The following is a 17,997-nucleotide window of genomic DNA, read 5'->3' as shown; positions in this document are numbered from 1 at the left end:
GAATAGGCTAATCATTTTTCGTATGGCATAGGGTCAAGGCCTAACTCCATCTTGTAAATAAATATTGAATATTATTTTGTATATTAAAAAGATTATCTCTTGAAGTTCCAAACTGGTTTTAAATATTTTACACTTGAAAACCTTATGGTATACAGACAGGTTAGCTATCGACGACAAGCTACTACTAAAAAATAAATTTTCAATGCGAAGAATATTTAATAAAATTATTATGTAAATAAAATATTTTTGTTGCAATACAACTCCTTAAAGACAAAAAAAGTTTTGTTCGTGGGCATTTTGCTTTAACTGGCCGTAAATTCCGCTGATGAAAAAAAATATAGCCTATCCTCCGTTGTTTCAGTAAAATTCCTGTTATCGTTTTTTTGCCAGAATTATTTTAAGTGAAACTTCTTTGGACGCGATTGGAGTAATATTTCCACGGTCAAATTGTAATGCAACATTTTCGTGAAAGATTATTGTGAAACGTTTTTCGTAGCCTAAGATAATCTAAGTATGTGTGGGAGGGTCCAGTTAGGGGAGGACATAGATGTTTCTCAGGCCGAAGCCTATATACTCTACCTTGCGGGATTTTAAACATACAGAACAAGGCCGCGTGCATCGTGTGCTTATTGGGGTTTATTGGCCAGTCACGGCTGCAATTATAGCGATAGCTGGCGCCTCTTTGTTTGCCTAGCCTAAAGCTAACGAAAGTGACCCAGGTAAAACCTGCATAAAAACAGGGAAAATCCTGGGCCAGGTCATGCAGGGATCAATTAATCAAGCATTAATGCAAGCAAGAGAGCTATTGGACAAGAGGGAAAAAGGTCCAGATGAAGAGATGGGCGGGGCAGAAAGAATCAACCATGCAGGGGTTGGGCGCTTGGGCCTTACGGCTTGCATTAGTATTGTTGGGCACACCTGGGTTGCATTTACCAGGGGCGCATGCGCCCCTAGGGGCGGGTGACTTCACTCATCAACCCAGCCCACCGCCCAGGCAGCCACCTGTAAAAATAAGAATGGGGCTGCTGTAAATTTTCCCTTCCCCCAGCGCTGGAGCCGTGGTTAGGCCAGGCCTCGGTTCAGGCAATATTCACAGCGGCAGAAAGCGGCAGAGCAAGCTCCGCAAGCGGGTAAACCCACTGATTCGCCGGCAGCTAAGGCCTGGCGCGATGGCCGAGAGCACAAGTGCTCTCGACGGTGGGCAGACGAGCCAGTAAACCAGCTACGACTGCGGGCGCACGGGGTGCCAGGCAGCCTGGCGATGCGCCATCTTCATCTTCCTTCTTCCAGTCAACAGCCGATGACCTTTCAAACCAGGGTGGGGGTAATTCTTCCAGGCTAATTAAGTATCTTGCCGTTTCGGACCCTCTTGGCCTCCAAAATTCCCAGGTCGGTTTCAGGTCGCGCCGCCCAGGGCTACCACTGGCTCCAACAAGGCCCCAAATTGAAGTTCACCACTGTCTCTTCCTTCGCAGTTCCGTTGCTTTTCAGTTCCGTTGCGCGCGCAGCATTCCGCAGCTCCGCCAGTTCCAGCCCGCAGTTCGTCTACACTTCGCGTCCAGGGCACATCGAGCTCCCCTGTGGTGCCTTCGCTGACGGAACTGCTTCCTGCCACGCGCCGAGCAGCATCCAGGCTACATTTCACCCCGATAGCCGTAATAACGACTCCACCATGCCAGCCAGTGGTCCGAGGACTATTTTTGGTTATTCGCAGTCACTCCAGCGATATTGTAACTCTCGGGCTAGGATTCCCGTATCCACCACCCGCGGGACGCGGTCGGTAGCATACGGGACTTCCAAGTCGCCCCGCGCACTGCCAGCCTTCGGTAACCCGGCAGTTCACAAGGCACATCCCTGCCAACATCCCGCAGGAGAGATGCGCACGCCGTGAAACGTTTCTGACGCGAAAAGGGCGGAAAATAGGTTGCGGACGGTGCAGAGAACCTTTTTGGGCCCCGGTGCCTTGAGCGGGCTCCACGTGGTGGCGTGCGGCTCAGGTTGAACCCTGCCATGCTGCAAGGATAGGTGGGTCGCAGCGGTAGGGCTCCACCTGCGCCCGACTTGATATCATGTAGTAAGGGAGTATCTGGGCAGAGGGCAACACAACGAGGTTTGAGCTAATTGTTGTACACCGCGCCACGGGCCGTATTCGGCAATAAGATGGTGTTATTTCAAGTACGTATTATTTTAATTACTTTTAAAATCAGTATTGTTTTGTTTTGATTTAGCTGTTTAACTAAATGTTTTTGCAGCTATAATACATTTCATGCTTTAATTTGACAGGGTAATTATTTTTCATCAATTATTGAAGCAAAACTTCTTAGGGCGTGACGAGTGTAAAATTTCTTTTGAAATTTCAAGGCCGAATTTTTAATGCAACGTTTTCGTGAAACATTGTTTTGAATAGTTTCTGACACCAAAGATATATAAAGGGAGCACTTACGATTCGAAGTCTGAATTGCAAAGAAGTTTCACTTTTATCACGTGTACTGACTTGCATGCTCTCTCTCTCTCTCTCTCTTTTAAAACTATTGGAGGTACTGGGAAAACACAAATAATAAATTCCCGGGTAATAATTCGGACCTAATATAACTGCGAACATTATTTTGTAGTGTTGTTTCCATGTAAATGTACAAATTTCTAATATCTTTAATTTTATATGAATATTTCTGTTTCATTTACCAAAAAAAGCATTCCAGTGTTTTCACGATGTTTTAGGGTACTAATTATAAATAAAATTAAGTTTTCTCAAAACCCTAAAAATTTAGATTAATGAGATTAGAAAAAATCTATAATTGTATTGTATTCATAAAGTAAGGAGTTTTACGGAAGGCAAACATACAATTGTTAAGGTTGAAAAAATAATCGAACCTGAAAATTTTCTAAAGCAAGTTTTAACCACTTAGTGTTTGAAAAAAATCATTTACGAACATCCAACAATGGTTATATAATGAATTAAAATCAAATTATCAATAAAAACACGAATTTGTAACAGAAAAATAATTAAGTAAACCAATTCCGGAATATCTTTTCATATTTCCTACATCCCAACAGAAAACTATAAAAAATGTACAGGGGAAAATAAGCCCAATTTTTTTTAATATGTTTGGGACGGTTGTGTATTGAAATAGAGATAGGTGGTTCGAATTACGACCAAAAAAAATTATTTCATATTTACATAAACATGGTGGTATCACTCTTACCGTTCTTCATTATCAGTTTTCACGTTGTCTTGAGCATTACTTATTCTTATCGTTACCAATTTTTTTAACATCAGCTGTAAACAATTAACACATTAAATTTTTTTCTCTTTATCCCCATTCAGGAACTTGACTATTTTCATAACAATATTTGAATTCTTAAATAAGATATATTTCGACGTAAAAAATGGCAGAAAAGTAAATATATACGCAGAAAATCTTTCAGCATTATTCATAAACTTAACGCTTTACGTTCCTTTTGAAGTGTGGGCTTAGAAAGGACGATTTAGCCTGTTTGCCAATGATTTAGAAGAATCTCACGCTGCACTTGCCTTTCTCCACGTCCACAGTGCAATCCACATCACACTCGCAAGTCTAGAACAATGAACCCGCGTGCAATACCGACCAACAGTTCTTTGATAGTTTTTTTTTTCTTTTTGGCAGATTGCGGCGGTTAGGTAATCCTTGGTAAAACGGTGCGCGCAAATGTTTGTTTAATCGCTCGGGACATTTCGTTGATAAAAGTTTTTTTTTTTTTATTCGGATCTGAAGTGGTAGCGGTGTGGATGTCGACGGTTGAAAATGGAAAGAGGAACCAGTTGGTGTTTTGTACTACGACCGCGGTGAAAGCCGATAAAACGTGCTTCCGTTGACCGCACGAAAAAGCGCGTGTTGTTCCAGATCGCACAACGACCCACCCTACTCCCCTTTAAAACCAACCGCCATCGAATGTTCCGCTTTAGATTCCCATTTGGTGGCGACGAGTCTGTGCGATTAACGAGAACACTGTAGGACCGTGTACGCATACGTTTAGTGAAAAGAAAAATAAGGCATTGGTACTCTTAGAAAAAAAAATTATATATGTGAGCGAGTCTTTCAGTACTTATCAGGGATGTGTTAACATCCAACCTCGGTAACGAGAAAATTCATGTGTTTTCATGTTGCAAATGCACTTATAATACGGAACTCGGACACAAAATTTTGTCGTAGAATTCTTTAAATGAAAAAGCTGAGCGTAATAAATATACGCAAATTGTGCTTCCAACTAAATTTATGGACGCGAATCACATCTAGTTTCCACACCCACCGCTAGAATTCGCTGCCAGAGCAGCTACTACGTCGACTATTGAATCATTTGATTAGCAGACCTAAGTTTTAAACTAAATAATGAAACGGCTGCGATAAAAGCGAAAAAGACTTGAAGAATTACTACACCCCGGCTTTTGACCTGATTTTTCACCTTTATAGCTTGAATAATCTCGGGTATTGTGTTTTCGTTTAACAGTAGACTTCCGATAGTCTGGCATCTAACTGTCTGGAATGCCAGACGGGCCGGCACTAGCAAGGAAAGTACGGACGTAAGCCAACTATGCGAATTTATGCAAAAACGTATAATTTTTTTTTAGGTAAGGTCGAAAACGCTTTTACAGAATAAATTTTTTCCCTACCCTAAAGAAAAAATAATTGTATTTGTAAGTGTGGTCCGTGTTAGGGAGGGACCTAGGTGCGTGTCAGGCCGAAGCCTATACGCCTAGTCATTCTGGGATTAGCCGTGCAGGGAGACGGTCGGATGCACCTTGTGCTTTGTGCGGGGGTTGGCCAGCCATGGCAGCGATTGGCGCCTTGACTAACTCCCTATCTTAAAACTATGTTAAATTTGTTCCAGTTAAAATCTGCACAGACACGGATAAAACCATGGGCACAGACATGCGGGATGCGAGGGGGCATGAGTTAATTGCGTAGGAGTACACACATGAGCGGTAGTCGGAAACGCCCGAAGTCACCCAGGATTGGTCGGGATCGCTCGAAATTTATCGGCTTTCGTAGGTATTGCGTACGTTTTTTTTCCACGCCACATTTTTAAAACATTTTAAAACCTACTTCAGAGATTATTTGCTTGCATGCTTCTATTATTTTTCTGATTAACAAGAGCAGTATGTATATATTTTTTTGTATTAGAAAGATTTAATTCGAATGCTGTGTTATGTTAATTTAGGGTCTAGAGAAATACTTAAAATGTTATTTATTACTTAGGCCTACAATTAAAACAAACTTTAGTAGCATATTAAGACTGAGGTGACTATTTTATCACGAGCAAAAAAAGCGTAACCCCTCCCCTATCGCTGATGACCGAGTGTGATGTGGGTTGCACTGTGGACGTGGAGCAAGGAAAGTGCAGAGAATGTGCACGAATTGGTAGGTGACTTTAAACACAAGTTTTATGTAAATTCTTATGAACATGCAACTGGCGAATACACAATATTCAGTTATACATAGTGCAGTTATGAGATAACACTTCCAAAGGTAGTACTGGGATCAGGATCACACTGCTAACATAACATTCAAAGATTTGCAAGAGCCTTAAAATATATGCACACAATATCCTTAAAGACGGGCTGTGGACTGCCAATTATTCCTCTCACTCATTCAAGACAAACTCGTGGCACCTAAAATGTTAGTACATTGCAATAACTAAACCAGTTTACAGAAAAACCAGCAATTCATTTATATATTGAACTGTTTATAGCGTCAGTTACTGAGGGCAGAACATTCTTCAAGGCAAATAAGCTAAATATGCCCTTGTACATAAAAGTCTGTAATTAACTAACCAAAAAAAATTGATTTTTTTACCCTTAACGAAATACATAGTTGAGTTTACAAAACAATTTTGTTGGATCAACCAAATATTTTCTACGGCAAAAATAATTGTTTGAATCAATCACGTGTGTTTACTTGGCCATATACAAACAAATATTTTGTTGAGGCAAACAATCATTTATTTCAGTTAATCAAAGTTCATTTATGACGATGGAATGCCAAAGATAAAGTTCCTGTTATTGTATTCAGTCGCTAACACCAAATAATCACTGTCAAGCCACGCTGCCACCGCACACAAACCTCTTTCAGCCCTCATTCGTTCACCTTATTCTAACTAAGTTCGAAACCAGTATGAATTACCACCGTTTCCTCGACTTATCTTCATTCACAAATTATTACAAGTCGCAGCTAAGGATCGCGCTACAAGTCCAGAATTCAGTTTCAAGCGTGAATAAGCAAGGCAGAGGGCTTACCAATCTCCGAGTTCTAAGTCCGAGAGGCGGCCATCGAGACTGTGGCAGCGGGCAATCTTCTTGACGGCGTAGCGCAGAGGTGTCTCGTAGCCTTCGGTGGTCAGCTGTTCCCCATCCCACTTCTTCTTCTCTCTCGTCGATACGTGGGCATCTATCAGTAGTTGCGAGAATAGTCCAGATTAATCACGTGGTGCCAAGAGAACATGGCAGAACTTCCGTTTCCGCTTGCGCGCCATTCCTAGGCCGGCCGATCCCAGTCAAGCACTGCGGGTGGCGTCTTCGCGTCACTAGACGCATGCATCGCAACGAAATTGTACGGTGATACTGTCCAACGTAACAAAGGTGAAATACGAGAACTGTTTTTTTTTTAAATCTCCGATGTGCTATAAAAAAGACGAATTAAAAAAAACATTGGAATTTTATTACCAAATGTTCAGCAGGGTCTTACTTATTTTTCTACATAATCGTCAAAACGATAGAGGCATTTGTCAGATCGTGACACAAGCTTCTCTATGTCTTCTTCGAAGAAGTTAGCCGCCAGTGAATAGAGGTACAGGGCCAGCGCCTAGATCTCCCTCTCCCTCACGACGCCGCTGTGAGGCGGGTGGACTAATCACGCGGCGCACTGGCTCCCGCGTCAAGTGTTATAGCAAGATATTCTAATATTGGAGCTGAATGCGCCGCACCATTAGTCCACCCGCCTCACAGCGGCGTCCTGAGGAAGAGGGAGATCCAGGTGCTGGCCCTGTTATCTCATCGAGAAGCTTGTGTTATGATATGACAAATACCTCGATCGTTTGGCGATTATGTAGGAAAATAATTAAGACCCTGCTGTACGTTTGGTGATAAAATTATTATATTATGTAAATTTTTCATTTTTTAAAGCTAATCAGTGTTTGAAAAAATATATCGCGTATATTAAATATTTAAAATAATTTTATATTTTGACATTATAATATTAATAAAAAAAATTACGTGGTATATATCAATGAGTCAGGTGATAAAATTATTATGTTATGTAAATTTTTCATGTTTTAAAGCTAATCGGAGTTTGAAAAAATATATCTTGTATATTAAATATTTAAAATTATTTTATATTTTGACATTATAATATTAATAAAAAAATTACGTGGTATATATCAATGAGTCAGGTGATAAAATTATTATGTTATGTAAATTTTTCATGTTTTAAAGCTAATCGGAGTTTGAAAAAATATATCTTGTATATTAAATATTTAAAATTATTTTATATTTTTACATTATAATATTAATAAAAAAATTACGTGGTATATATCAATGAGTCAGAAAAATCGAAAAAATTACATTTTTTCTTTATTTATTTTTTTACTTCTTACGTTGGGTTTCCTGCCGGTATTCATAAAACTCTTCCGCAAACGATGCAACAGGCTGTTAACGCCAGTGGTTTACACGCAAACGCAAAGCGATAGTGAGAATCAAAGAGAGACAGATGGAGAGATTGCGGTTGTATTCGTGCCAACTGAACCGAGCCGTGCAACGGGCGCGCTCCGGAAACAATCAGCACGGGGTTCTTGTGTCCGCGTGCAGTTGGCAGTGACGGCGCCGACGCAGAGGGGTTGGTAATGCTGGCAAATCCCGCCATTATTAGTCGGCTGTCATTAGCGGATCGCGGCACGGAGCGAAGCCGGCTTGGAGGGGGTTGGTCGGAGTGACGTGGTGTTTGTAGTTGGGCGAGGGGAACAGGGAGGGAGGTAGTCACCGCAGGGTGCCGCTTGCAATTTTTTTTTTTTTTTTTTTTTTTTGCGAAGCACGAAGCGCTCTGTCAGTTCATGCGGGGTTGCAACGGGATTTATTCCGGGTTTGTAAACTACGCAGGAAACCCAAGAAAACAAGAATTTCCAAATGCAAAAAGTTCTATAACAACGTTTTAAAATCACTAGTTTTTAAACTACACACCAGGCAAATACTCAATTTTCAACTTCTTGCGATTCGGCTTTGCGTTTCCGCCTTCCATGTTGGAAGTGACGTGTTCCGAAAACATTTTTAAAGACGAAGATGTTATGTGCATAGAAGGCTACAATACTTTTTTTATTTTTAATATACATCACGCTTTCACTTGTTAAAGTTAGCACAGTAAAAAAAAATAACAGTATTAAATCAATCTATCTTGATGGCATGATTCATCAAAAGAAATCCGGGTAGTAATTTGTTTTCTTTGACTTACAATTTAAACAGTACGGTTGGTGATGTTATGCGACTTGAGTGCTTTGCTAACGACCGTGATTTTCATGCGTTGTTTGCGTGTAGCGTTGTTGCGTCCCTTGCGCTAATCTGAAAAAAAAAAAGAAAGAAACAGCGCGCATGTTTCTATCAGCTGCATTCCCTGCATTTGTTTGGGCGCCGATTCTAGCACAATGCAGGATAGCGAGGTATTGTTACCATCAATTAATGTTCAGGTAGACTGATCATCGTTCATAACGCGCACGTGCTCATCATTGGTTTTGCATTTTCGAACAGAGCCGTGAAAATCACGTGATGTATTTACCACGTGACTCGTACTCTATTTTTTTTTCAAACATAAAATTAATGTAATCCTGTTTTATACACATTCATATTTGGCTGTGCTATTCACGAATCATCAAACATTTTCTTTACTGAATCTCGATTATGCAAACTGCTAAGAGGTATTATACCTTTAAAAATATATAACATAAATTTACGAACGTTCCATTAGCAAAAAAAAATGTAAATTTATCATTAATTTTTAAGTGTAAATTTCATTTTTCGTAGCGGTTTAATTATGTGTCAAGTGGCCAAAGGTAAGATTTTTTTATTTACAAAAACAGAAAACCAATGCGTATATAAAAATAATTTTAATACGTATGACAAGAATACATGTTTTCTGTGTAACTATTTCAGTAAATATTTTAGTACAAGGCATACTTACAATAACTATTTTAGTCATTCTGGGGGTGAATACTAATTGTCTAGTTAAATTACCATACTAATTTTGCTAGGCGAACTCCAGGTCAAAGCCTAACTGCTAATCGTTAATGCTCAGTTTTCAAGCGCGTATTATCCAAATATTTTTTTACTTCACGGCATCTAAGCTGTCACCTTATAAAGTGTAGTACCGTTATTTTTGAAAGCTTTTGACGAAAATGTACTGGAAAACTCCCCCATCCATAATTTAATATTGATTTCGCTCTTGAGTGCAGTCGGGTTAATGGCTGCGCGATGCGCAATAACAGACACTTCCAATAAGATTCCAACACACACACACATACATACATATATAGTTACGAGAATAGTAGGTTCAAGGCAACGAGGCAGTCCAGCTTGCCAGCCAATCCGCCGCGCTCACCTGCGGGTGGGGCGCTGTCCATTACCACTACACACCTAATCGGATTAGCAATGTCACCTCGCTACCCCATATCCCCTTCCCACTTCCCCCTTCATCGGCGCTTTCTCATTGAACTCTCGGTGGCTCTGGAGCGCTCGGCCCAGAGTCCCGTTTACGTGAACTGGCGTAACTAGAACGTTATTGTTCTGGGAGCCTCGGGTGTCAGATCGACCCTTCTTACGCTTCACATCGAAGGGGTGCGATACCATACAAGAAGGGGGCTGAGGGGGTTAAAAGTGACGACACCAGCCTTCGAGGAAGTGAAGTGAAGAGGGCGAGTGACCCCTTGGTGAGTGAAGGCGGAAGACGAGCGACGGGCTTCGTGTTGCGGAGACTGGTGCATCGGGACTGTTTTTTTTTTTTTGTGTGACGGACGGGTGAGTAGCGCGAGGCAGTGTTTTTGGACTGAGGTGCGTGGTAACAGACGAGCAGTAGGGAGAGCCACTGTCGAATCGAGCTCCAGTCGGGAGAGTGAACTGTTGACTAAATGAAAGATTGATTTATTTGTGGACAGATATTTTAAGTGTTAATAAATAAAAATTTAATTAATTAATTGGGCTATCCGTTACGAACCTATTTTCCCTGTCGTATGTATGTGTGTGTATATATATATATATATATATATATATATATATATATATATAATCTCTTGACTCCCAGCAAGGAGATCGGAGTCTGATTCCCCACAGAGCTCTAAGATTTTTTCCGCAGGTGGGGAAAATGTCTGGTTCATTCACTCAATCCTTCGACTACTTAATTAAACTTTAATTTCCAAATAATATATTTTTTAATTTATCTTTTTAGTTATTTATTATTCAAAAATGAAATTTGTTTTATTTTTAGTCTTTTTTAATTTTTATATGTTTTTATTTATTTGAAATTTATTTTAATAATTATAAGAGACATGGAAAAATCGATTAATGATAAGCAATCAAATTAATGTAACATATAACAAATCAAATTAAATGTATATCAGTTATGCATCTCAGTCACTCTTAAAATAATAACCAGGACTGTGATGGTCCCTACCAATCATTGGTTTAATTGAAACTTCTTTACAGCCGGTAGGCTAATTCGATGTGATGTCTCATCAGACCAAAACGGATAACGATAATTACAATTCTCAGAAGAGGGCGATCGATAATGACCATGAGGAGGGAGAAGGAAAAAGACAAATATTGTATATTCGTTATCAAGTTTGTTACAAACCTTGAACGTCTATTGCGACTATCCATTGTGTACTTCATTGAAGGCGAATTTATGTATGTACCAAATACGAATTTGTGTACCAAATATTAGCTTTCACATTACTTTTCGAAAACACAGATGGCAGCAGCAACGATCGATGGTCTGTTTGCGTCTGTTTGCATCGTAGCACACTTTCGCTCTTGCGCACTTGCACACTTGTATACTTGCGCACATTTTACTCACATACTTGGTACTCGTATAGGTATTTGTTCACTAGCATATTTCCGCACTCGGATACATGCTTATATTCTCATACCATCCCATACCTGTTCATTCGCCTGTACTCTTCTGTACTTTTTTTTTATTTCCTATCTCTCTCTCTCTCTTTCTCTCTTTCTCTCTCTCTCTCTCTCTCTCTCTCTCTCTCTCTCTCTCTCTGTGTGTGAAGTTTCACTTCTAACGCACGCGACGATCAGGCTCCCATTTTTTCTTCAGATCATTTCACTCCCACTAAGAGTATCTGGTTTCAATTTCCGGCGAGTGGAAAAACGTTGCTAAAGTAGCTATAATCCACTGGGTTTTCAAGGGAGACGCGCAAATCTTTGTCACATTATGAATTACTTATTTATTACCTAGTATTTTAATTAAATCATTTTGAAGTTATTCTTCTTTTGGCGCGTTATGTAAAAATTACGAGAGTGAATTTTTACGATGCGCGCGCACCATGCAACGAAATTTTCACAGGAAGATGGCGGACCCACGTGTATGAACATAAACCCACATATAGTCACTTTCATAAAAACTATGGGACATACCGAACTTACTAGTGCGCCAAATGAATCTTCGAAAAACTACCCTGGAATGTAACTGATAAACTAAAATAGTCATAGTAAAGAGTCTTAAAGTTTTAAAATAACCTAAGGATACTGGTATTACAAAACTATAATATTGTTACGATAGGGTTCGTAAAAGGATAGCCCAATTAAAGATTTTGTCACTACACAGTTTTATTGACGGCTACTACTTACGTCACTTCCAAATAATCTTCTAAAATGGCAAATAATCAATTGCACTTAAAAATGTTGCTTCCCCGGTCACTCGTTTCTTACAATCCACACACCTCGCTGGGCCGCACCTCTGGCGCAACTCTCGCCGTAGCACCCCTCGTGGTCCTCCGTCGCAGGACTCCGTCGCCGCACTTCGCCACTGCCGTCGCACTACCCTTCGCCGAGGATCCAATCGACGCCTCGCTCGGAACTACGCTCGGAACTCCGCCGCGCCCGCGACACTATCGCCAGGAACTGAACTCTCCGCCCTGGAACCTTCGTCCAGGGACTTCGCCGCTCTATCGCCCGGAAACTCCGCCGCGGGAAAACTCCCAACTCCACTGAACTGACTCACTCCCTGTCCTGGAACCTTTGCCCAAGGACTTCGCCACTCTGCCACACCCGCGGCACTATCGCCCCGGAAACTCCGCCGCGGGATAACTCCCGACTGAACTCTTCTGGAGTCCGGCGTCCTCGGCTTATATATCGGCCCAGGCGCCACTTCTAGAATTCACGAGCGCGGCTGGGGCTAGTCGCGTCATTCCGCGCCGAACCGACGGCAGAAATCTCTCGAAACACGTCGGCAGCTGCCAGGTGGCGCGCAAGACTCCCCAGCTGCGAGGTGTCAGGTGTCTAGCTATCAGTGCCGCGCGGGGAGCGGAGGGCTGGAGGTAGGAAAAGTGGCGACCCAGGTGCGCGCGGCGCGTCTCATGTTGCGGCGGCCACCTGATGTCAGCCAGCTGTGCACCTGTATATTAAGCTTCGAGGCGCAGTGGTTATAGTGCGTGAATAATAAACTTAAGAACTGTGGTTCAAAACTGGGCAGTGTAAAATCATTCTTACTTTTTTAAAATTACAAAATTTTGGATTAGAAAAATTGTGTTTTCCGCAAATATAAATGAATATATCTCATTTGTTTGTGATTTTACTATAATATTATTTTCTATACATTTTATATAAATATTAAATGAGTAGGCTACTTATTCATTTTTGCTACAGTAAATTTCACAATAGTTTAGTGTCTTAAATAAAAAATAATTATAACACCTAACTCAAGTACGTAAGTATACAAGTATACAAGCCTTTAAGGTATATTTCAAATAAATACTACCTTTTGTAGCCGTTACCATGGTACGACTTTGGGAAAATGTTTTTATAGATTTTCGTTTCATGGTCCATAGACCCTAAAACAATCAACTCAAAAGTTTATATATAAATATATATCACAATTTTGTGGACACAAAAACTGTTGCAGTTTTTCAAAAATCACTTCCAAACTGATACATAAAATCTAGTAGTGGAAATTTTCGGGCAAGTTCGTAAATGGGCAATATCCGACCAAAGGTATAGAAATAGAGGTTTATTAAAAAAATCGTTCTAACTCCCGTATATGGAAAATATCACAACCGTTTGAACGTTTTATAACTTGTAGGAGTAATACCAAAATCGTTTGTCTGAATATGTTTTTGATTCGACCAAACATAACTGCAAGGTTTTAAAAAACAAGGGTTGGCGGACAAAATAAATTATAACTCTGTTCGTAAGAATAACATCCAATTGGTACAAATTACGTATTAATCTTAAAAATATTTATCTAAAACTTTATTCTAAAACAATTTTGGTAAGACGAACCATTACTGCAGGAGGATGAAACATAAAGGGGTAGAATTAAAAATAAAATCATATTTTTGTACCGTGACTATTATTAAATCTATTCTATTTTACTGTAAACCTTAAAATTTTATCTACAACTTTAGTCAAAATGTTTTTATACACCAACTATTACAAGAGTTGGAGCAAAAAAAAATCATAACTCCCTTCGAAGGCACAACATCGAAATCGTACTAATTGTGTATTAATCTTATAATTTTCATCTAAAACTTTTGTCTGAAACAATTTTTCATTAGACGAACTATTGCTGCAAGGTGTTAAAAAAATTATGGGTATAATTAAAAAACCTCCCTTTGTAGATACACTATCAAATCCTTTCAGTTTTTTTTTTTTTGTTAATTTTAGAATTTTTACCTATAACTTTTGTCTGAAACAATTTTTGATGATACAAACCAATACTACAAAGGTTGTAAATAACAAGGCTAAAAAATGGAAAGGGCATTTTTAATAATACATTTACTTTATTTTCTATTATAATTTATTGTAAAACGCCTAAACATTATCTAATAATTTTGGCTGGAACAATTTTTAATGAAACGAACTATTACCGTAAAAACAGGGATTGAAAATTAAAAAAAAAAAAACTTTTTTATTTTTAAATTTGATGGAATTTATTAATAACTATCTTAGTATTTCCTAAAAAAAAATTTCAAAAAAAAAAATAATACGATCAAATGTTAGTGCAAAGGATGGAAAATAGTGTTTGAAGATCATAAATAATTGCATGACTACCTTACTAGGCATGTTATGAAATTCGTTAAGACATTCAATGTTGGATGCATTAGGTTAAAGAAATTAAAATAATTTCGCTGCATGGAATATGATATAATGTTATATTGATTTTTTTTTTAATATTGATGAACATATAGAGTATGTCGGCTACATAGAGTTCTTAAAATGTTCAAAGAGTTTGTAGAAGTTTCCATAATATTTCCAAAAGAAATAGGTACTTTTTATGTTGAAATTAAAAATGTATGTATAATTTTTTAACTATTTTCGTTTATTAAAGTACACAGGCTTTCGCGGTCACTGTCTGGAGTTGCTTGACTCCTGAGTTGTAGCCGCTTCGAAAGCGAAGATATCACCGATGTTTCGATCGACGTTGCAGTCGTTATCATCAGGGAGCAGTTACATACTGAGGTTATTACAAGTTCTCCAGCCTTTTAATACTCTCGCCTGATAGGGAAGTGTTTCCCGATTGGCTGCAGCTGTGAGCCGATCAGCGTCTTTCCTTTCTCCTGGCTGTGTCTTGTGGTTTGGCCAGCAATTGGAGCTGGGCCCCTTGGGATTGGCTGGGAGTGCTGACCAATCAGTGGCCTCTTCTCTTTCTGTTTGGCGCTGGGCTGTTTGGCCAACCTGAGTGCGATCTGTTCGTTGTTGGATGCAGAGCTAGGCTTTGAGGTGATTGGCCGGGCACCCCCCAGCCAATCACAGAAGTTCAGCTCTTATTGGTCAAATTAACAGGCCAACCAGGAGGGAGGAAGGAAGGCTCTTCATTTTTCTTTTAGTTCATATAATATAAAGTATTAATGAAATAATGATGTATTTGACGTAGTTAGTAATGCATTGACGGCGGAGGAGGGCCGGATTGTTACGCCCCGCGGCGCTGTTCCCAGGTGGCGAGGCGGCGCGCCAGGGACGAGCGGCAGTGACCGCCATGCGCCGCAGCAGCAGCGAGCACCGCCGCGACTGGCGCCCGCGCCTCAGCCTCAGGGGCAGTCGCCGCACCGTGCTGGAGGAGGTGGGCGTCCCGCTTCCCTTGCCTGTCCTTACCTGCCCCTCCCTTAACGGCGCTTCCCTTTCCCTCCATTCACCTCCCTTCTCTTCCCTTCCCTTACCCTCCCTTCCCATCCCTTCCCTTACCTTCCCTTCCCTTATCTTACCTTCCCTTCCCTTACTTTCCCTTCCCTTCTACTACCATACTTTCATTCCCCCTCCATTCCCTTACAATCCCTTCCCTTCTCATATAATCCCTTCACTTACCTTCTCGTCCCTTCCCCTCTCTTCCTTTCCCTTCCTTTCTCCTCCTTTCCCCACCCTTCCCTTACCCTCTCTTACCGGCCCTTCCCAACTCCCTTCCTATCCCATCCCTTCCCCCTGTCTTGCCGCCCCCTCTCTGTGCGCGCCGCTGGGGAAGCCAGACGAAGGAAGTCGCGTCCTACCTCGCAGACAGAACCTTCAGAGTGTCAACTGAAGGAGCTCTGTCTGATATTAAACAAATAAGAGCTGGCGTACCACAAGGCAGCATTCTTGGCCCTGTCCTATTCAACATATATACATACGACTTACCACGCCCTGAACACCGCCTAGTAAAGATAGGTTGCTATGCAGATGATACTATACTCTACAAAAGATCACATAACCTCCAGCTGGCCACGACCAGCAATGGTGCACATCCTGGCGAATAAAAGTAAACACAGCTAAGTCAGAGGCTATTGTGTTTACCCGCAAAAACTTTCCGCCTGTAGAACGCAGGCCACCAATACATTTGTTCAACGAACAAATCCCTCACAAGGACGTAGTAAAATACCTAGGCGTACACATGGACAGGAAACTGCTCTGGCGCCATCATATTGACGCCAAGTGGGCTCAAGCCCATGCTAGAATGAGCTCACTATATCCAGTCATGAGTAGGCGATGTAGAGGCACAGTAAAAAATGGTCTGCTGCTCTACAAAGCACTCATTTGCCCCATAATTACGTACGCAGTCCCAGTATGGGCAACTGCTGCGAAATCACACTTAATAAAGCTACAACGAGTACAAAACAAATGTATTCGGGCAGTTACAGACGCCCCAACGTATTGTGCTGTAGCAGCCTTGCATCGTGAAACGAAGTCGGAAACCTTACAAGACTTCTACATCAGAACTACACAAACTCTTTACGATAAATGCGCAAATAGTTTAAATCCACATATTTCTACATTAGTAAATTATGATCCAGACATTAAAGAGAAATATAAACGCCCAAAATCTATCCTGTCACACCGCCCGCCGTAGACGCGGACGTGGCGGAACTGCTCTCTGATTGGCCGGCAGCCCGCGGACCAATCAGCGCGCTTCCTCCCCCTGCTCCGAGCGCGAGAACACGCGCGTGGAGCGCACGCACATAAGCTGGCAGCTCACGTACATTAAGTTAATATTAAGTTAAGTTAATATTAGGCCCCAATTATATATAAGCACACACATCCCACTACACACTGCACAACACAAACTATCAGGCGAATCAAATAGTCGTGCTTTGGCCCAGCGGGGCCCTAATGGAATAAATAAATTATCCTTCGAAGATTAACAGCGTAGATGCTAGGCTAGAGTCTTTCAATGACAGAAGGTGGCAATTTCTCTAACTGACCGACTGCCTTTTGCTGGCAACAGGTCGACCTGAAGCTATGTCACCATTCTGGAGTCTGGCTCGATGCCCTGCTCGCGACCGCAGCTCACACAGCGTAGTACTGCAGCTAGGACTTTTCAATGACAGATGGTGGCAATTTCTCTAACTGACCGACAGCCTTTTACTGGCGACAGGTCGACCTGAAGCTCTGTCACCACTCTGGAGTCTAGTCCGACGCCACAGTTCGCGACCGCCCCACTTACACGATCATATTACACAGCCACAATGAGTGCTAACTGGCAGTACGACGGGAAACGGCATAAGCCGCCCCCAAAAGACCAGACCTGACCAAACCAATGCGGACTAAAAGTCCAAGTGCCCCACCCCTTGCATAGTAGAACTTCTACCACGCCCCACTCTTCTTCCAGGACCATCCTTCTATTCCTGTAATCCACCTGCTTGTAATAATGCATGACCTTTGCATCCCGCATGTATGTGCCCAGGGTTTTCCCTCTGTCTATGGAGGTTTTACCTGGGCCCAACTTATCTAGTTTTAGTCTAGAATTAAGAGTGAGGGGAGTTAGTCATGGCGAAAACGTCTGCCATGGCTGGCCAATCCCCTCCTAGCACATGATGCACGTGACCTATTCTGCATGGTTAAAAACCCGCATGTTTAGAGCGTATAGGGCTTGCCCTGAGACGCACTTAGAGTCTTCCCTACCTATACCCCTCCCTTACACACTTAGTTTTAACTTAGGTTAGGAAAAAAAACAGACGAAGGAGAAAACAAGACAACCCAGGGTTACCCGGGTTCATTCAGTGTTACCTAAAGTTATAGGGTAGAGTCCGAATAATCACTCAAATAAATTTTGTGCGCCTAGGTCAGGGGTTGGCAGACTGTTCGAGTGAGATGGTCAAAATATAAAATTAACATTTTCTCCAAATTTTAGAGAGCCGGAAAAAGCATTTCTCTGTATCTACATAGAATTTTAAGACGATAAAATCAAAATATTGTATTCCCAAATTCAACATAAAGTCTTAAAAATAAAAGTTACTTTGAAAAAAAGAACGAAAATAATAAAAAAATGTTAGTCATTAGTAAAGCAAAAG

At 41.1% G+C, this 17,997-nt stretch overlaps 1 protein-coding gene across 1 annotated transcript in view; it reads left to right on the top strand.

The window, feature by feature from the left end:
• Positions 1-1,169: 1,169 nt before the first annotated feature.
• Positions 1,170-17,997, top strand: part of LOC134532274 (adenylate cyclase type 6) — a 183,370-nt gene continuing 166,542 nt past the window's right edge. The window contains exons 1-2 of the mRNA XM_063368693.1: positions 1,170-1,197; positions 15,175-15,299. Coding sequence (XP_063224763.1) covers positions 1,170-1,197; positions 15,175-15,299 — 153 coding nt within the window. The remainder of the gene's footprint in view (positions 1,198-15,174; positions 15,300-17,997) is intronic.

This window comes from Bacillus rossius, chromosome 5, assembly GCF_032445375.1.
Source record: "Bacillus rossius redtenbacheri isolate Brsri chromosome 5, Brsri_v3, whole genome shotgun sequence".
Lineage (NCBI taxonomy): Eukaryota > Metazoa > Arthropoda > Insecta > Phasmatodea > Bacillidae > Bacillus > Bacillus rossius.
Note: the sequence above shows the minus strand (reverse complement) of the source record. Positions and strands in the feature narration are given on the sequence as shown.